The sequence below is a fragment of the Pseudonaja textilis genome, chromosome 4 (genome assembly GCF_049901715.1).
Source record: "Pseudonaja textilis isolate UNSWEBS1 chromosome 4, rPseTex1.2, whole genome shotgun sequence".
NCBI lineage: Eukaryota > Metazoa > Chordata > Lepidosauria > Squamata > Elapidae > Pseudonaja > Pseudonaja textilis.
Genome location: NC_141993.1, coordinates 87,839,530 through 87,858,853, shown reverse-complemented (window position 1 = coordinate 87,858,853; position 19,324 = coordinate 87,839,530). Strand labels below are relative to the sequence as shown.

General features: G+C 35.6%; 1 protein-coding gene across 1 annotated transcript in view; it reads right to left on the bottom strand.

Annotated features, from left to right (window-relative positions):
• Positions 1-14,273, bottom strand: part of LOC113452020 (cytochrome P450 2J5-like) — a 47,458-nt gene extending 33,185 nt beyond the window's left edge. Inside the window, exons 1-2 of the mRNA XM_087933645.1 lie at positions 14,055-14,273; positions 13,241-13,403 (exon numbers count right to left, since the gene is read on the bottom strand). Of these exons, the coding sequence (XP_087789771.1) occupies positions 13,241-13,403; positions 14,055-14,225 (334 nt within the window). The 5' untranslated portion in view covers positions 14,226-14,273. The remainder of the gene's footprint in view (positions 1-13,240; positions 13,404-14,054) is intronic.
• Positions 14,274-19,324: the final 5,051 nt, after the last annotated feature.

The following is a 19,324-nucleotide window of genomic DNA, read 5'->3' as shown; positions in this document are numbered from 1 at the left end:
ACAGGGAGACATACGTGCTGTGGTGACCACAGGCGCAGTGCTTGCCTACCTCTGTCATATACGATGGACATCAAAACTTTCCAAGATGGTGTAATTGTTCATGTACATGAACTTCTGTTATAGGCACCAGAGTGTTCTGACCTAACCTGGTTCCAAGACAGCAAACACAAGACAAAGGCAGCAGCCCCCACTTTTTTTTTTTACACAAATTTTATTAATTTTCAAAGAGAATACACAGACAAACAAAACATAAAACATAAGAACATAGAACATCTTTTCTAAAAACTGCTTAACAAAACAAATAAGACATCTCATTTAAGTACAACATAGTTCTAAATTATCACGTTTCCACACACAATTTAATATGCATCTTATATAGTCAACTTCATATCTTATTACTCTTTTCCAACTTCTCACTGTTTCTTCCTTTATTTCTGTTCAATTTTATTCATTAAACTTATACTTTCATGTATTTCATATTACTATATTTCATATTATTACTGTTTCAAATGTTCTTATCCAACATCATTACTCCTCAATAAACAAATATAAACTAACAAAATACATAACATAAAAACATAAAACTTCTTTTTAGAAAGCGGCTTAACCCCGGGTAATAACTTTTTGTACAGACATAAATCAAATTCATGCTCACCTTATATACTATTTCATATCTTATTTAAAATTCTATATTTTCCATATATCTTCTCCCCTCTTTTCACTCTCTTAATTCTGTTTTATTTATTTAATCTCAATTTAAATCATTATACTTGTATCTTTTGTCCGTTCTTTTTCAATTATCCATTTATCTTTCTCCTTAACACAAACTTTTTCCTGTAATCACTGGTTGAAGTATGACACCTTTCTATTTTCCCCCCAAATTTAACACTTAAAATAATACATAGTTTCTATTCTGATTCTGCTTAGTACATTCTACATAACATTTTAAAATATAAAACATAATGATCTTATAGTATATTAAAAATAATGTTCCATAACAAATTAGTTAATTAAAATAATTACACATATTTCAAATACAAATACTAAAATACAATCTTGTGTACTTTTGCAGAATCTCTTTTTAGATTATGTTTTACCCTTTATCTCTGAAAAAAAAACTGTTTATTAACATCTTGTTTTAAGCCTTTATAACTTCCCTTCACTTTTTCCCTTCTTTCCTTGTCAAATCTAACCTTTTTAACCCCCGCCCCAATCTCCAGCTTTTTAGTCTCCCCTCTCTGTTGTATTCCTCTTTTCTGTTGCTTTCTGTCATTATATCGATTTTTCACCTTACTTTTCCCTTTCTTGGTTGTTTGTTTAGAACTTAAATTCTTCATTTTCTTCTCCTTTTTACCCTTTTTAAAAATCATATGTCCATTAAAGATGTCTTCTTCATCATCCCAGCCTTTTTCTTGTTGGATTTCCTGATAAGTAGAAATCGCCATTTCTAAAAAGCAAAGGATAGATCCAAAAGAATCCTTGCCTTCTTCTTCCTCTTCTCTTAATTTTTCAAATCGCATTTTCAGTTCTTCAACAGATACCATTGTGAAAGAAAAAAATTTTTTTTTAAACAACCCAAATGTTTTCTTAGTCTTTCAAAAGATAGTTAAGGTCCCAAAGTCATCAAGCAATCAAAATCAGCGCAATCAACACAGTCTGTTTCACTTTTTTCTACTTTATCTTCCTGAGGCAGAATTCAATTACACAATTCCAAGGTATTTTTTGGAAGTTTTATTGAGATTTAATCTCTAATCTTATAAAACTCCAAGCAGTCTCCTTCAACAAACGTTAATATAAATTATTTACCTCTCTTCCTTCCCACTTAAAGCAAAAAGATTTTAATTTTTAAATATCAGTGTTTAGAAATCTAATGTCCCCTTGGCTTCAATTTTGAAAATTAGTACCTTCTGCTGCCAAAGCAGGTATTTCCAATTTCCATCTGCTGTCTCCGTGGGAAGGAAAGTGAGGAGAGAAAAAAAAAAACTTTCCCTTTACTTTCCACCGCAGCTTAATGATCTTCTGGGAAACAATATATCACTTAAAAGGCCAAAGTTCCAGGGTATTCAGATGTTAATTGTTGTCCCGGTTCAGCCAAAAGCTTTCTCTGTCTTCACTTCTTCCTGCACACAACTTGTCCGGCTGAGAGGTTCTTTGTGATGGCCATTGCTGACCATTGCTCCACCACCTTTGGAAAAGGGAGTTAAGCCGGCTGGGAAAGAGGGGTGCGATATCCCCCAACCCCTGCCCGGATCTCCCCTCTCTTCAGTTATCCCTACAGGATAACTATAGCCTCCTAATCCAATTGGATCGAAGGTACTCAAGCAGCGAGCGCAGCAGGGATCGCGCACAAACACGAATTCCTGCTGCCTCCGAAGCCTGACAAACCAGAAGCCGCAGCCCCCACTTTTTAAGGTTTCATCTACGAATTCTGTTTTGTCACAGATAAAAGGCTGCTTCCAACTAATTAGCTCCAACAAGAAAGAGCCTTGCCAAATTGTTTTTCAAGGCTGCCAAAGACTCACAGATAAGAAATAGTTTACACGAGTTTTCAAATACTAACTATAATGTCCATGAGGCTGAGTTTCAGAGCGTCTTTGCCTTCTGCAAAGAACGCTTCTTCACACCTGGCTTTTATCCTCTTGATGGAGGGGCCATTACCTTGCAACCTTACTCCCGAGTTGCCCGTGCTATTGTAACTGCTCTCTCCTATGAGCAATCCTGCGCGCATGCGCACTTGGCACAGGCTCCTCAGGAACCTCCTCATCACTGCTGCCAGGCCTCACAATCTCTGAAGGCAGCAGTCCACTCCCTAATGGTCCTGGCCCCTCATCTGAGTCCTCGCTCTCTTCCACCGTCCGCACCTGCTACTGGCTAACCACATCACAGAAATAGGATCTTCTCAGTGATGAAAGATTCTATCTGCTCCTTCCTCCCACAATATTGAAACCAACCAGCAAAATAGGGAAATGGCTTTTTTATTCAACAAGTTTAATCAGATACCTATTGCATTTATGTGACAAAGATTCACTAAAATATTTTAAATTGCTTTTATGGGGCTGAGTTTCGGTCGTCAGGTAACACCAACAAAAAAAAGACAAAAAATCTGATGACAATGTCCTCCATTTCCATCTCATGCACCCTTTCTTCTGAGGTGAACATTGTGTTAGGCTCAATACGAATTGAGGTGGGGAAGCTCATGGTTGCCATAGGGATTAAAATACCTAAGCAACGTTGGACCCACCTACAGCTTTTTGTAGTTGAAACTACAAAACCTAACCCTTATGTTCCCCAGTAAAATGTGCTCAAATAGTTTATTTATCATATCATGTCTGGATGACAGCTTTTGCCTGATGGACCTAATATCTGCCACCAATTATTATTGCCAACAGCCTGTCCTCCATTTTCAGATCATGCACCATCTCTTGTGAGGTGAACTAACTCTATAATTAAGTGTCACAATGAATTGAGGTGAAATAATCAGGTGGAAGCTCATATTACCATAGGGATTATAATTCCTAACCAACCTAACACTTACGTTCCCAGTAAAAAGTGCTCAAATGCTTTATTCATCTTTCATGATAGTTTTTCAGATTAACAGAGTTGGAAAGGACCTTGTAGGTCATCTAGTCCAACACCCCACCCCCCAAGCAGGAGAGCCTACAATATTTTTGACAAATGGCAGTCCAATCTCTTCTTGAAAGCAGCCAGTGATGAAGTTCCTACAACTTCTGTTCCATTGTTTGATTGTTCTCACTGTCAGAAAATTTCTCCTTATTTCTAGGTTGTATCTCTCCTTGATCAGTTTCCATCTGTTGTTCCTTGTCTGGGCCTTCGAAAATTGCTTGACCCCTTCCTCTCTGTGGTAGCCACTCAAATATTGGAGCACTGCTATCATGTCTCCCCAGGTTTTTCTCTTCATTAGACTAGCCATGCGTAATTCCTGTAAGCCTTCTTCATATGCTTAAATTTCTAGTCCCCCAATCACCCTGGTTGCTCGTCTCTGCACTTTTTCTAGAGTCTCAACATATTTTTACAGTGTGGTGACCAAAGCTGAATGCAGTATTCTAGGTGTGGTCTTACTAAGGCTTTATAGAGTGGTATTATATCATGTCTACATAACATCTTTTTCCAGATGGACCTATTATCTGCCACCAATTATTTTTGCCAACAGCATGAGACCAAGGCTATTAGCAATCCAACTTGCACCAACTGCTGGTAAATTATTCTGGCCTGACCAGCTCTAATCATTATTTGATTGCCATAAAAACCTGGCCCATAACCCACAAACTACTTTACCTGTTTTTCCTCACCCCTTTTTGTTAGGGATACACCCTAGCAGAATCTGCACGGCAGTCAGGCAGTCAGGCAAAATATGTGAGATAAACGTTTTTGTAGCTTACACTCAGTAAAACAGATACACTGTGCTAGTTAAATAGTTTATTCCAGTAAGAGTTTTAGCATAGTCAAACAGTCCATATATCATTCACTAGTTCAGTCCGTCCGGGGATTATTCAGTTGCAAAGTCCAGTGTCGAAAAAGAGGTCAGTAAACTTACAAATATCAGTCCAGTGATATATCTCCTCGCAGTAGAGATATGAAGAAGTTAAACCTCCTTTCTTCCTTCAGCATTCAGGGAACACCCAGTTAGCAAACCATCTATCCATCAAACCAGTCAATCGTCAGCAATCCAGCAGGTTCTCTTGCTCCCTCTTATACCAGTTTCACACCGCACCCCAAAATTACATGCTTTGCAGTTTAAAGTGACACACACTTAAACTTACTATCATAGTTTATATATATTATTTTACCCAGACTATGTTAGGTAACCTTGTTATTCCTAACATTCTCCCCTTTTGGGTAATATAATATATATATATATATATTTACAACCTTAACCCATAGTCATCACAACTCTCTTTGTGTTTGACTGGACCTTGGGCTTTTGTAAATTGATCAGCAATATTTTGCTCATACAATATTCCAGTCTTATTAAACCATTCTTTACAGATTGCCTTACATTCAGGTATCTAAGATCTGTATGCTTAGATCTCGTTTTCACAGCAATATTTGTAGCCAACCGTATGGCTGCTTGATTGTCCTCATACACTACAATGGAATCATTAACAGTTATTCTCATATCCAATAGTAACTGTTTATACAGAATTAAATCAGTACATAATAAAGATAGACATGAAAATTCTGCTTCCATTGTGGACATACTTATGTGTTGCTGTCTAATTGACCTCCAACCAATCAATGCTTTTCCTAACAGTATAGCCATTCCTGAAGTTGATTTCCTAGTGTTTATGTCTGTTGCAAAACTTGCATCAGCATATGCACTTAAAATCAAATCATCTTTTGGCTCCAAATACAATGCATAGTGCATTGTCCTTTTAAGATATCTTAAGATACGCTTTGTCGCTTGCCAGTGTCGTTCAGTGGGGATTCAGCGTTGAATCGTGCCAATTGATTAACGCTATAGGCAATATCTGGCCTTGACCAATTACTAATGTACGATAAACTACCAATTAGCAACTGATATATAGTCTTATCGAATTTTGAACTTTGAGCATCAGTGTGGCCAAATTTCTTACCCATTGGAGTTTTTGCCGGCTTACAAAGTTCCATCTTGTATGTTTTTAGTAATTGATAAATCTTATCCTCTTGAGATATCTTATAGCTACTATTGGTTTTATTTATTGTCAATCCTAGATACTGTTTTATCTCTCCTAATTGCTTTAATTTTACCTTCTTACCTAATAATGATATTATTTCAGTAGCTTCATTATTAGTTTTTGTAATTAAGGCAATATCATCCGTAAACAACAATAACAATGACACTGTTCCATTTGTCTCTTTTTTAAATACACATGGATCAGCTAAACCTGCTTTAAACCCTATATTGTTTAACTCCTTAACAATATATTGGTTCCATTCGTAACCAGATTGTTTTAATCCATAGAGACTCTTTTTAAGCTTCCAACAGTCATTATTTGTTTTATCAACCTTAATTCCTACAGGTTTCTTTAGGTATATAGTGTGCTGCAATGGTGCATGCAGATAAGCAGTTTCTACATCTAAGTGATTTATGATATAGTTTTTCTTAGCTGCCCACACTAAAGCTGCTCTCAAGGTTGTTGCTTTTAGACTCAGTGCAAATACTTCATCATAATCACATGCAGTTTGATTAAATCCTTGAGCTACCAATCTAGCTGTATGGGTAACAGTCCCATTTTTACCTGTTTTTCATTTAAATATCCATTTACAGCCAATGGACTTTTCACGTGGAGGTAATTTAACATTTTCATAAACTTCCATTTGTTTCAATGAATTTAGTTCCTTTTCCATCGCTCTATGCCAATTTTCTTGATCCTTTGCAGGATACATTCTAAGTTCTTCCACAGTAGTTGGAACTTTATTAACTTGGCAAACTACACTTGCTTGGTACCTGTCAGATGGTCTGGTTTCACGTGTTAAACGTCTAGGTATTACAGGGCTTACAAGTGGACTTTCATGTTATGAAAGTCATGTTATGTTACAGGTGGACTTCCTGGTTATCTATTTCTTCCTGTTCACCTATTTCTTCCTGTTCTGGTCCTATATGCTCTTCCTGTACTTCCTCTTTAATTGGACCTTTCCTATTACTGATATGGTGGTTTGGTCTTTTGTAGGTTTCTATGATTACATCCTTACTTGAATCTTGCTCCAGTTTTTCCCATCCTACATGTTCAAGGAATTGTGCACTAGCACTACAGTAAACTCTAGATGTACCTTTTCCCCAGAACCTGTATGATTTGTGATTAGATTCGTAACCTACAAAAAATAATCTTTTAGCCCTATGCTGCCCCTTATGTCTCAGTTGTGTAGGAATATGCACCCATGCTGGTGCTCCAAATGTGTGCATATAGCTTAGGTCAGGTTTTCTACCATGCCACCGTGTGAATGGTAATTCACCTGTTGTTGAGATAACAACATTATTCAATATATGATTACCACACATTATTGCTTCTCCCCACAAAGTTTCAGGTAATCCTGAATCTGACAACATAGTATGAGCCATTGCCTGTATTGTTTGGCCTCGTCTTTCTATAAAGGAATTATGTTGTGGCCTATATAGTGCAGACTTTTTATGTTCTATACCTGCCATCTTTAGTCTATTTTGGAATTTATTATTTATAAATTCCGTACCATTATCAGTTACAAGAGTTACTAGTTTCCTTTTAGTTTTTCTCTCTGCAAACTTCAACCAATTAAATAAATTCTGATATGTTTCCGTTTTACTCTTCATTAAATAACAGAAACCATATCTAGAATAATGATCCATTATACTTAATATATAACGAGCACCTCCCACACTTGGTTTTTTAGGACCTATAATATCAGCAAATACGACCTCTAGAGGCTCTTTAGTTTTAAATCCATTAATTCTATTTGCTGGTATTACTTTGCTTTTTTTCTTGACTGCAAGCATTGCAGTGCAAATACTTACTGCAAGGCTTCAGTTTTATACCTTTAGACAGTTCAACCGTTTGCTTGAGCATTTTAAAATTTATATGCCCTAAACGTCTGTGTAACAAATGTATGCATTCATCATGAGGTTTAACGTTATTATACACTGTGTTAGCCACCTCTAACTGATTATCATTTAACACATACAATTCACCTTTTAAAGTTGCAGTCACATTTTTACCTTCCTTTTCTATTATGCAGTTTTCTCCCCTAAAGGTAACTACATAACCAAGTTTAATCAAAACTCTAACCGAAAGCAAATTAAACTTAAGTTGTGGTACATATAACATTTTTACATTTTCTTTTATGCAAGAACAATGTGCAATACCTTCACCTTTTGCTTTCATTTTCCAGCCATTAGCTAATGATATCTGTTGTGAACTCATGGACATCTTAACAAATTTTTTCTTATCTTTGGTTATGCAGTGCGATACTCCACTATCTACCACCCAAAAATTATTATTGTTCACAGGTTCGTTGCTATACATTGCTAACTCTAAGCATTTTTCATCCTTTTGATGCCTTTTTGCATTCTGGCTGGCATTGTGGCATTTTTCTTTCTTGCAGAATCTAACCAAATGTCCTTTTCTTCCACAATTAAAACATTTTCTAATTGTGTAGGCTGTTGAAGATAATTTCTCTTCTTGTGGTTGTTCCCTTCTCAGTTGATCCCTTTCAAGCCTTCTCCTGGCTTCTTCAATTAATCTGCCAGTAATGTCAGTTAATGTGAGGTTATCTTTTGGCAGTACTTCCAGTGAAGTTACATAGTCGTCATAGCTCTCATCTAACGAAGACAAAATTATATAAACCTGATGTAGTTCAGTGAAGATAAGTGCTTTTTCATGCAGTTCCTGAAAAATCCTCTTCATAGTGTTTATATGAGTCAACATGTCTCCATTCTTTTAAAGATGTGTTCTGAACAGCTTCCGTGTAAGATTTATATGTGCTCCTACACTGTCTCGAACATAAATCTTCTTTAAATTCTCCCAACACTTAGCAGTTGTTTCTTCTCCACGAATATGGACAAGCTGCTGGTCACAGAGTGTCAGTCCTATTATACAGAGAGCTTGCTCATTCTTCAGTTTATATTCTTGTATTTTCTGGGCATCATCTTCATCCTCCGGATCCCAAGCATCTACCTCTGGTGGGTTTTGAATTATACTCCACAAACCTTCTCTGCGTAGAAGTAGGCTGCATTTCATAGACCATGAAACATAGTTTGTTCCATCCAGTTTGGATATTAGAGACAAACTTGGTAAATTAACTTGTGCCATCTTTCTCTGGATATTAAATTATAATTAATAAAACATAGCTGTTTGTTTACAGTATTGTGTAACTACACTAACTCTCACTTTATATAAGCCTGTTATATCCTGGTTAGTCTGACTGTGCAGCTGGGCCCATAACCAGTGTTAGGGATACACCCTAGCAGAATGTGCACGGCAGTCAGGCAGTCAGGCAAAATATGTGAGATAAACGTTTTTGTAGCTTACACTCAGTAAAACAGATACACTGTGCTAGTTAAATAGTTTATTCCAGTAAGAGTTTTAGCATAGTCAAACAGTCCATATATCATTCACTAGTTCAGTCCGTCCGGGGATTATTCAGTTGCAAAGTCCAGTGTCGAAAAAGAGGTCAGTAAACTTACAAATATCAGTCCAGTGATATATCTCCTCGCAGTAGAGATATGAAGAAGTTAAACCTCCTTTCTTCCTTCAGCATTCAGGGAACACCCAGTTAGCAAACCATCAATCCATCAAACCAATCAATCGTCAGCAATCCAGCAGGTTCTCTTGCTCCCTCTTATTCCAGTTTCACAACGCACCCAAAAATTACATGCTTTGCAGTTTAAAGTGACACACACTTAAACTTACTATCATAGTTTATATATATTATTTTACCCAAATTATGTTAGGTAACCTTGTTATTCCTAACACTTTTAAATTCATCTTACATATACCTCATCTCTCCTTGCCAATTTCTATCAAATATTATGCTAAAATCAAGAGAATGTTGCTATGTTCCAACACAATAGCTCCTAGGGTACATGGCAACTATGAAGCAACTGTGAAGCAGCAAAAGATGGATTCAGACAGATTTGCTTCAGAGCTAAATTAAGAGAAGATTGCTGTGTTCCAACACTAGCAGATTGTAAGAATGATGTACAGCCACAATCCCATAAAAAGAACTCTTTTTTTGAAGAAGGTGGAGCTTCCTCACCGATGGATGGTAGATCACAGCTCTCTGCGGCTATCGTTCATGCTCTTTCGTCAGAGAGCCCCAATCACTTTGATTAGGGGCTAAAACTGCCTTGGAGAGGCAGTGGAGTAAGAAGAAGCAGCAAGCCTGATTGTGGGGAGCTGCATCTCCCCCTCCCCTGGGCTTGTTTTTTTTTTCCTCCCGAAGGTGACTGCAGCAGTGGTTTAAAATGGCCACCCCGAAGAGGATGACTCAGCTGGACTAAGATTTGAGCAGGAGGGAAGAAAGAGATGGATAACATCTGAACCGGGACAATTGGGTAATATAACTAAACAAAAGTATCGCGTAATTAAGGTAACATAGAATTTTTAAGAAAAAAAAAGTGAGTGGTGAAATTACAAAGGGACAGAGAAAAAATATATATCTTTGACAGCTAAATGGGGCTTTGAACCAGGAAAGGAAGAAGCTGAAATTAAAGATCTAATAAAATTGGACTATAATAATTTGGGAATAAACAAGCATAAAACTAAAGCTGGACTTAAGATTGTTAAAGAATAATAATAGCAAAGTTTACAAATTGGAGACTGGACTATGCTGGAATATTGAGGTTCGAAAAACCTTAAATAAAAAAATAGGGGGGAAAAGGTGAAGACTTTGTATAATGGAGAGTGTCACCTTTCAATAAAAAATTGGCTCAAATAAAAGGGAAAGCATCCTGTTTTTCAATGAACTGGTGTGGATATTACATTACAGGAATATTGAAACAAAGTAAGAATTTTAGAAAGTGAAAGAAGAACCAGAATAAAGGAAAAAGCAAGGAAAGTTTGTTTGTGGGACTGATTGATGTTTTTGGTATAAACCCTGGACTGGAATAACTGAGAACCTTAAAAAACTGAAAGAAGAAAGAAGGAAAGTACAAGTGTTTCTTTTTGTGGACTTTAACAATCATAAAATATAAGAATGATGATATCTCTTCGGGAATTAAAAATGGAACTTAAAAATATGTGAGAATTACTACAGGAAAGAGGCGAATCACTTTGCTCTGTGCTAGAAAAAATGGAAATGGCGATTGAAGAACAAGAAGAAAGATTTTCAGAGGAGGGGGAGGAATCGGCTCAAGGAGAAGACATTTTAAATAGACAATTAACACAAAGAACGCTACAAAGAAGTGGGGAAAGAAGGAAGGTTAAAAAGTTGAGATTTAAGAAGGCATTTAAAAGAGGGAATACCTGTGAAGTCAGGAAAGGCAAGAAGATTCAGCAGAAAAGGGGAAAGGAAGATATTAAGAAAGAGCGGGATATAAACTGGAATAAGAAAAGATATGGGGAAAAGAGGGGGAGGAGAAGCAGTAAGAAACAGGCATGTGAAAGAAAGAAACACAGAACTAGTAAAATGTTGAAAAGAAATTGTTTTTTCAGAGATAATGGTTGATGAATTAAAAAGGGGATTCTGCAGGGTGACAAGGGGCAATAAGAATATTTCTGCAATTAAAAATATTTAGAAAATAGGATAATACAGATAGTGATAACTCTTATTAAAGGGGGGGAAATATGCTGTGGAATCCAATTTAAGATGTAATGATTAATGGTTTATTGGGAATTAAAATGAGGGAATAAAGGTAATCATTAAGGTGTCACACTCAAAATAGTAAAAGAGGGGAAACCTATACTTGTTCTTTTTTCTTTTTGTGTGTGTGTGTGTTAAAACTTGTATTAAAAAAAATGTGTAATGGAAAGGGAATATGACAGACTAAAGAACCAGCTAAATTAATAAGTTTAATATAGATTATTAAAAGCAAGGAGAGACATTGATAACTTCATTATTACTACTATTAGGCAAATATATATTGTTTATTTTTATTTTTAAAATAAATATTAAAGGATTATATTTGAAATAATTGAAATGAAATAAAAAGATGTTTCAATTGAGATTAATGAAAGAGGCTAGAATTAAATTGTTTGTTTCTCTCCTTACTGAAAATTTGGAATGGAAAAGGAATAGTAGAATTAAGTATGCATATATCAGTGTATAATTGCTGTCATATTTGTATATAAAGGTGATGACTTGGAAATATGTTGTCCACTAAAAAGAGATTTTTGTTTTTAATGCGGAAAACTGAATAAAGTTTGTTAAAAAAAAGAACTTTTTTTCTTGTGAAAGCATAGAAAACTGGAAATTCAAATTTTGTAGAGAAATACTAATTTTGATTGCCAGTGCTCAAAATCTGTGGTGGAATAAGAACTATTGGGGATTATGTATTTTAATAAATCCATTGATCATTATGATCTTACTATGCATTTAATATATATATTATAAAAATAATGTGAATAACATTTAACTTTGGTTTTGGATAACATGATTAAAATTGCAGATATTATTCACATTTTAGATCTTTTAGAAGCTTGGAAAAAATCCAACTACACCTAATTCTTGTATATAGAAAATACTGAAACTTGATATTGTAGGAAGTGAGCACCCACCCCTCTCATAGAAAATTGAAATATCCTAGGAAATATTAAAAAGGCAGAATATTTCTTCTAAAAGGAGTGGAAATTCAGAAGCAGAAACTCACCTCAGAAGGCCTGGGCCAGAATAGTTTATATAACAAAGATCTCCAGGTAAAGCTATAGCTATTGTCAAAAGCCCTTTCAGTGCATCATCATCCATCAAGGCTCAACCAAGCCTGGAACTCAGGACAGCCTACAGAGTTGCCCCTGCGTGGCCACATGGGAGTCTGTCAACCAATCAGAATACAAGCTCAACTTCAAATCCAACAAAAACAGGTACTCTCAGCATATCAGCACTTCTTCTTGATCTTCTCTTTTCACCTTGGAGCATGTGATCATCCCTTTTACTTTGGAGGTCCAAGGCATGTGTCCCTGTCCACCATTAAACCATCTTCTCAAACAGCCTCCATATTTCCAGTGTCTTCTTCCTCACTTGGAGCTGAGCCCAGAAGGATAATTCTTCCAACAATACCTTAGAATTACGTTTGTCTGAAGGATCCTATGCAACAAAATTAAATATTTCCCATTCTGCATCAGAGCACTTCTCAAATTGTTTAATGGATGGGTGATCAATGAATTGAATTGAATATATATGTTTTTGTGGCCAGTCAATAAGAAACGGCGCCATTTAGGTACAAATGGAAGGAATGAGTAAAAATCAAATTTGCAAAAACAGAAATAATGTATGAAAGAAGAGGAAAGAGATCCAGAGAAAGGGGAAGATGCAGAAACATGTAGTTGGATGAAGTTGATGAGATCCTCAAACAAAAAAGAGATAAATGTTTAATGAAAAAGGCAATGTCTAAATCAATATACGAATGTAATAATCCAGACAGAAAACTATGGACGTGTATAATATTTTGGTATAAAGTGAATTAAGCAATATTTCTTTTGCTTGTCTCATTCCTGTAAATCATTTGTTTACTACATCTTACTCTTTTTTTTCCTGTGCTATGCACAATATTACCACAGATTGGAAGAGTTTGATGGTTATTAAGGTAGAATTTCTTACAATTTGCACTTACCCCTTCCTTTCCCTAAATCATTCAAGAAAGGACCCTCCATTCGATACAAGAATTCTTCTGGGAAGTTGGTCATTCCTTCTTTCACAGATTGGAATCCAGACAGAACTATCGTAAGCTGTTGCCCAAACCAAAAGCTGTATATATTTCCATATTGTTTTGCAAGCTGTCACGTGAATCAAAAATGAGAAATGTTACAATCAAATACATGGATTATTCCCATTTAACACTATATGTCATTACAGGTACTCCTAAATCCTGAATTCTAAGACTTTTCACTATATGTAATTCTATCTTTAGAATTCTTTTTTACCTCTCTAAGATTCTTTCCATTAATATCTTTCTGATTTTAAGAATTATTTTCCTAAGTATGGACATCCTTTTATTTATTTTTGTTTTGCCTATTTTATTCACTTATTAAATTTCTACCTACATCCTCTCTCTGAAGATTGATTCGATCATCAAACATTTATTGGTAAGATTGAACTAGAATCTGCCTTCTAAAAATTCAGCCCCATTATTTTACATTGTTCTCAGTGAAGCAACTATAAACAAGTCATTCTCAGTCATCCAGGTCATGGTGACCCTACAGATTCTTTTTCAAGAGGCAACAAGACTCTCTGGTTTTTCTTTGAAGATGTTTTGTTCTCATCCAAGAAGCTGAGCTGAAGAAATTTCTTGGAAGAGAAACAAAACATCTTCAAAGAAAAACCAGAAAGTCCTGTTGCCCCTTGAAAAAGAACCTTCAGCATTACTTGGCATGATACCAGGAAACAATTGAGAATTATCATGATTACTACTGGTTAGAATTAAATACCTTAAGGAAGTAATCTTCACGGAGCCATAGCCCCCCTGCCACGTATGTCCCAATGACTGGCAGAGCCAAAGGACCGGGAGGCAAATGTCTTCGGATCCAAAATTGTCTCAGGAAGAAGAGAATCAACAGAACAAATAGCAAAAAAACCAAAATTGTCCCTATCACCATCATTGTCCTGCTAATTCTTCTTCTTTGATGCTTACTAGTAGATTTGGAGATGGTTGTATCCTTTTGTCTGATGCTTTTTGCTCTTCCTCCTGCTTTAGGTAATCCTTGATGGGAATGAATAGCAAGATAAGTTTTAATTATTAGGTTGAACATCACTGGCATTTTGCCCACAAGTTACATTAATCCACATGAAGGAGGTTCTCTCTGACCATGCGTCACTCAAATAATAAAGAGATATTTTTTTAAAAAAGTCTAGGGCTTTATGACTCAATATGCTATTATTAACACGATAGTATGCCAGCTTTATTTGAAAATCATGATGACAATCGTGGTCTCCCTTATGACCATGAAATCTGCCCAAATATACAGAAAATTCTTGTTGGCACAGATTATCTAGTCCAGGATTATGTCTCATATTTACCCTTGAAATCCCAGCATCGGGACTTTATTTTATTTATTTTATTTGTCAATTGCTTACAAAAGAATAGGTATAAGTATAAACATGAGTAAGAATACAGAAAATTGGTACAATTTAATGGGGACGATAGGACAGGGATGGGAGGTAGGAGAGTGCACTTATGCACACCCCTCACAGACCTCTTAGGAATTGGGTCAGGTTAATAGTGGTTAGTTTGAGGTTAAAGGAGTCGGGGATAGAGGATATAACTACAATTAGGTAGTGCATTCCAGGCATTGTCTACTCTTTTTCTGAAGTCGTTCTGAAGACGATACGTAAAACATGGTCAGAGGCTTATATTACACTTATTCCAAAAGAGGAGGCTGATCCACTGCAAATTAAGAACTATAGACCGATTTCTTTATTAAATGCAGACTATAAAATTTTTGCTTCAATATTAGCAGAAAGACTTAAAAATATTTGAATAGTTTTATTCATCCAGATCAAAATGGATTCCTGCCAAAGAGACAAATTAGAGACAATATTAGAGTAATTCTGGACACTTTGGAATATTATGAGGCACATCCTGAAAAGCAAATGGCTTTGATATTTTTAGATGCCCAAAAGGCATTTGACAATGTGAATTGGAGATTTATGTTACTCTTACTGGAACAGATGGGTTTTGCTAGAAGATTTATCCAAGCAATAGAAGCAATTTATCATGAGCAAACTGCAAAGGTAATGATAGAGGGAGAATTTACTGACTCTATTAGCATAAGAAAAGGCACAAGACAAGGATGTCCCCTTTCTCCCTTGCTATTTGTATTGACTTTGGAAGTGTTGAATAGAAATATTAGAGAAGATAAAACTATAAAAGGAATGAAAATCAAAAAGGAAGAATTTAATTTACAAGCCTTTGCAGATGACTTAGTCTTTATTTTAGAAGACCCTATAGAAACAGCTTCGAAGCTACTGGAAAAGATAGAGACATATGGTGAGGTGGCCGGTCTGAAAATAAATAAAGATAAAAGAAAGATCTTGTCAAAGAATATGTTACTAAGACAAAGAGAAGAATTGGCAGATCTGTTGAAAATCCAAGTTACAAACAAGGTTAAGTATTTGGGGATATATTTGACACCAAGATGTAGTACATTAAAAGAGAACAATTATAGTAAACTTAAACAGCAGATAGCCCTAGATTTGAAGAAATGGGAAAACTTACAATTGTCATTAATAGGGAGGATCTCAACAATCAAGATGAATATTCTACCCAGAATCTTATTTTTGTTTCAAACAATACCAATTAGGCTTGGAAAAGACTATTTTGAGGACCTAAATAAAATTGTGTTGAAGTATATATGGCAAGGTAAGAAAGCGAGGATAAAGCTAAAGCTTTTGCAAGATGCTAGAACTAGAGGAGGGTTTGGCCTGCCTAATTGGGAGTTGTACTATCAAGCTGCCAATTTGATGTGGGTTAAGGAATGGATAACATTAAGGAAGACTGGATTGTTGACACTAGAAGGTCATGATTTGCTGTTGGGTTGGCATGCTTTTCTATGGTACAAGGGAACCAAAACACAGGGCTATTTTAGAAGACATTACATACGGGAGTCTTTGTGGTTAAATTGGGAGAAGATAAAAAAACAATGTTATTTGAAAATTCCAGTTTGGTTATCAACGATAGAAGCATTTTCTTATCCTATAATTTATAAAAAGGAACAAACAGTTAGATATGGGGAATTACTAGATGAAAGGGGTGAACTTAAATCGATACAAAACTTAGAGGAACAAGGTATAAAGATGAATTGGTTTTCATATGTGCAAATACACTCAAGGTATGATGAAGATTCCAAAACAGAGGGATTTTATGATAAACAGACTGATTTAGATAAGATTTTGACAGGTACTGATGAAAAGATGATTAAAAAACTATATGGTTACTTATTGGGAATTAAGCTAGAGGAAGAACAAGTTAAAGAAACTATGATTGCTTGGGGGAGGAATTTTGGATATGGGATTGACTTAGAGAAATGGCAGAAATTATGGTCGCAAAATTATAAAATGACAATGTCTACAGCTTATAAAGAAAATTTGTATAAGATGTTTTACAGGTGGCATTTTCCCCCGACAAGGATAGCAAGAATGTTTAAGAACAAATCGGAAAAATGTTGGAAATGTCATCAGATACCTGGTTCATATTACCATATGTGGTGGACTTGTGAGGATGCTAGAAAATATTGGACTAAAATCCGCATGTGGTTGGAAAAAATGACAAAGAAACATATAGATTTGAAACCGGAGCTTTGCTTATTGGGAATCTTACCAGATGTTTATAGTAAAGATTTGAAATATTTGATTGTAAATGTATTAACTGCAGCTAGGATTGTATTTGCAAAAAATTGGAAAAATGAGAAAATTCCATTGCAGGAAGAAGTTATTAAGAAAATATTGGAATGTGCTGAGATGAGTAGATTGACATTTGAAATTAGAGAGCAAGAAGATAAACAATTTTATACAATTTGGGACCTTTTCTATCAATGGCTGGATGATGAAATACAAAAATAGAATATTTAGAATGTTAGGCAATAAGGAATATTATTGACTTTTCTTTTTTCTTTTGTTATTTGACATTACATTTATAAAATGTTTTTTTTCTTTTTTTTTAGGATAGAATTGGTATGATTATATGATTTGTTATAGAATAAATTACTTAAATTATAGTTATCTCATAAGGCATGAGTGAATAAAAGTATAGTCAAATCTTTTTTTTCAATAATGATATGAGGATATATAAGTTTGGATTGATAATAAGAGTTATTATGTAATGTAATTGTAATTGTGACTATGAAATGAATGCACAAAACTGATGAACCAACCAACACACTGTTTGTATATAAGTATGGAAGAGAGCTGATGCGTTTATGTTTTGTTTGTTTGTTTGTTTGTTAAAAAACCAATAAGATTGTTTTCAAAAAAAAAAGAAAGTAATCTTCACGGAGCCATAGCCCCCCTGCCACGTATGTCCCATGACTGGCAGAGCCAAAGGACCGGGAGGCAAATGTCTTCGGATCCAAAATTGTCTCAGGAAGAAGAGAATCAACAGAACAAATAGCAAAAAAACCAAAATTGTCCCTATCACCATCATTGTCCTGCTAGTTCTTCTTCTTTGATGCTTACTAGTAGATTTGGAGATGGTTGTATCCTTTTGTCTGATGCTTTTTGCTCTTCCTCCTGCTTTAGGTAATCCTTGATGGGAATGAATAGCAAGATAAGTTTTAATTATTAGGTTGAACATCACTGGCATTTTGCCCACAAATTACATTAATCCACATGAAGGAGGTTCTCTCTGACCATGCGTCACTCAAATAATAAAGAGATATTTTTTAAAAAAAGTCTAGGGCTTTATGACTCAATATGCCCTTATTAACACGATAGTATGCCAGCTTTATTTGAAAATCATGATGACAATCGTGGTCTCCCTTATGACCATGAAATCTGCCCAAATATACAGAAAATTCTTGTTGGCACAGAGATATTATCTAGTCCAGGATTATGTCTCATATTTACCCTTGAAATCCCAGCATCGGGACTTTATTTTATTTATTTTATTTGTCAATTGCTTACAAAAGAATAGGTATAAGTATAAACATGAGTAAGAATACAGAAAATTGGTACAATTTAATGGGGACGATAGGACAGGGATGGGAGGTAGGAGAGTGCACTTATGCACACCCCTCACAGACCTCTTAGGAATTGGGTCAGGTTAATAGTGGTTAGTTTGAGGTTAAAGGAGTGGGGGATAGAGGATATAACTACAATTAGGTAGTGCATTCCAGGTGTTGACTACTCTTTTTCTGAAGTCATACTTTCTGCAATCAAGTTTGGAACAGTTAACATTGAGTTTGTATCTTTTGTGTGCTCTTGTATTGTTGTGGTTGAAGCTTTAGTTTTCATTGACTGGTAGGACATTGTAGCAGATAATTTTGTGTGCTGCTCTTAAGTCCCACCGTAGGCAGCGTAGTTCAAGATTGTCCAAGCCAAAAATTTCAAGTCTGGTGATATAGGGTATTCTGTTGCAAGCAGAGGAGTGTAGTACTCTTCTCATGATATACTCCCAGACTCACTCAATTGTATTAATGTTCGATATACAGTGAGGATACCACTGAATCAAAGGCTTTGCAGAAGTCTATGTAAATTGCGTCTATTGCATTACCCTGGTTGAGTAGAGTAGTCCATATGTTTTTGCAGTGTAGGAGTTGTAGGTTGCAGGACAATTTTTTCCTGAAACCAAATTGTTTTTTGGAGAATAGGTTGTTTGACTCTAAGTGGATGGTGATGATTTGCTTAATGAATGATTCCATGTTTTTGCACATGACACAACACAGTGAGATTGGTCTGTAGTTTTCAACCAGGCTGGGGTCACCTTTTTTGAAGATAGGGATGATCGTAGCTAAAGACCATAGGTTCGGTAAGGAGCTACACAATACCACTGGGAAAGAAAAACAAGAAATCCAAGAAGAAACCAGCATGGCTACACAAGATCTCCCTGGCAAATTGAAAGAAAAAAAGGACAAGTACAAAAAAAATGGAAAGAAAGACATACAACTAAGGCATAATATCAGCAGATAGCCAGAATCTGCAAAGATGAAGTCAGGATAGCAAAGGCTCAGAATGAACAAAGACTTGCAACAAAAGTCAAAGATAA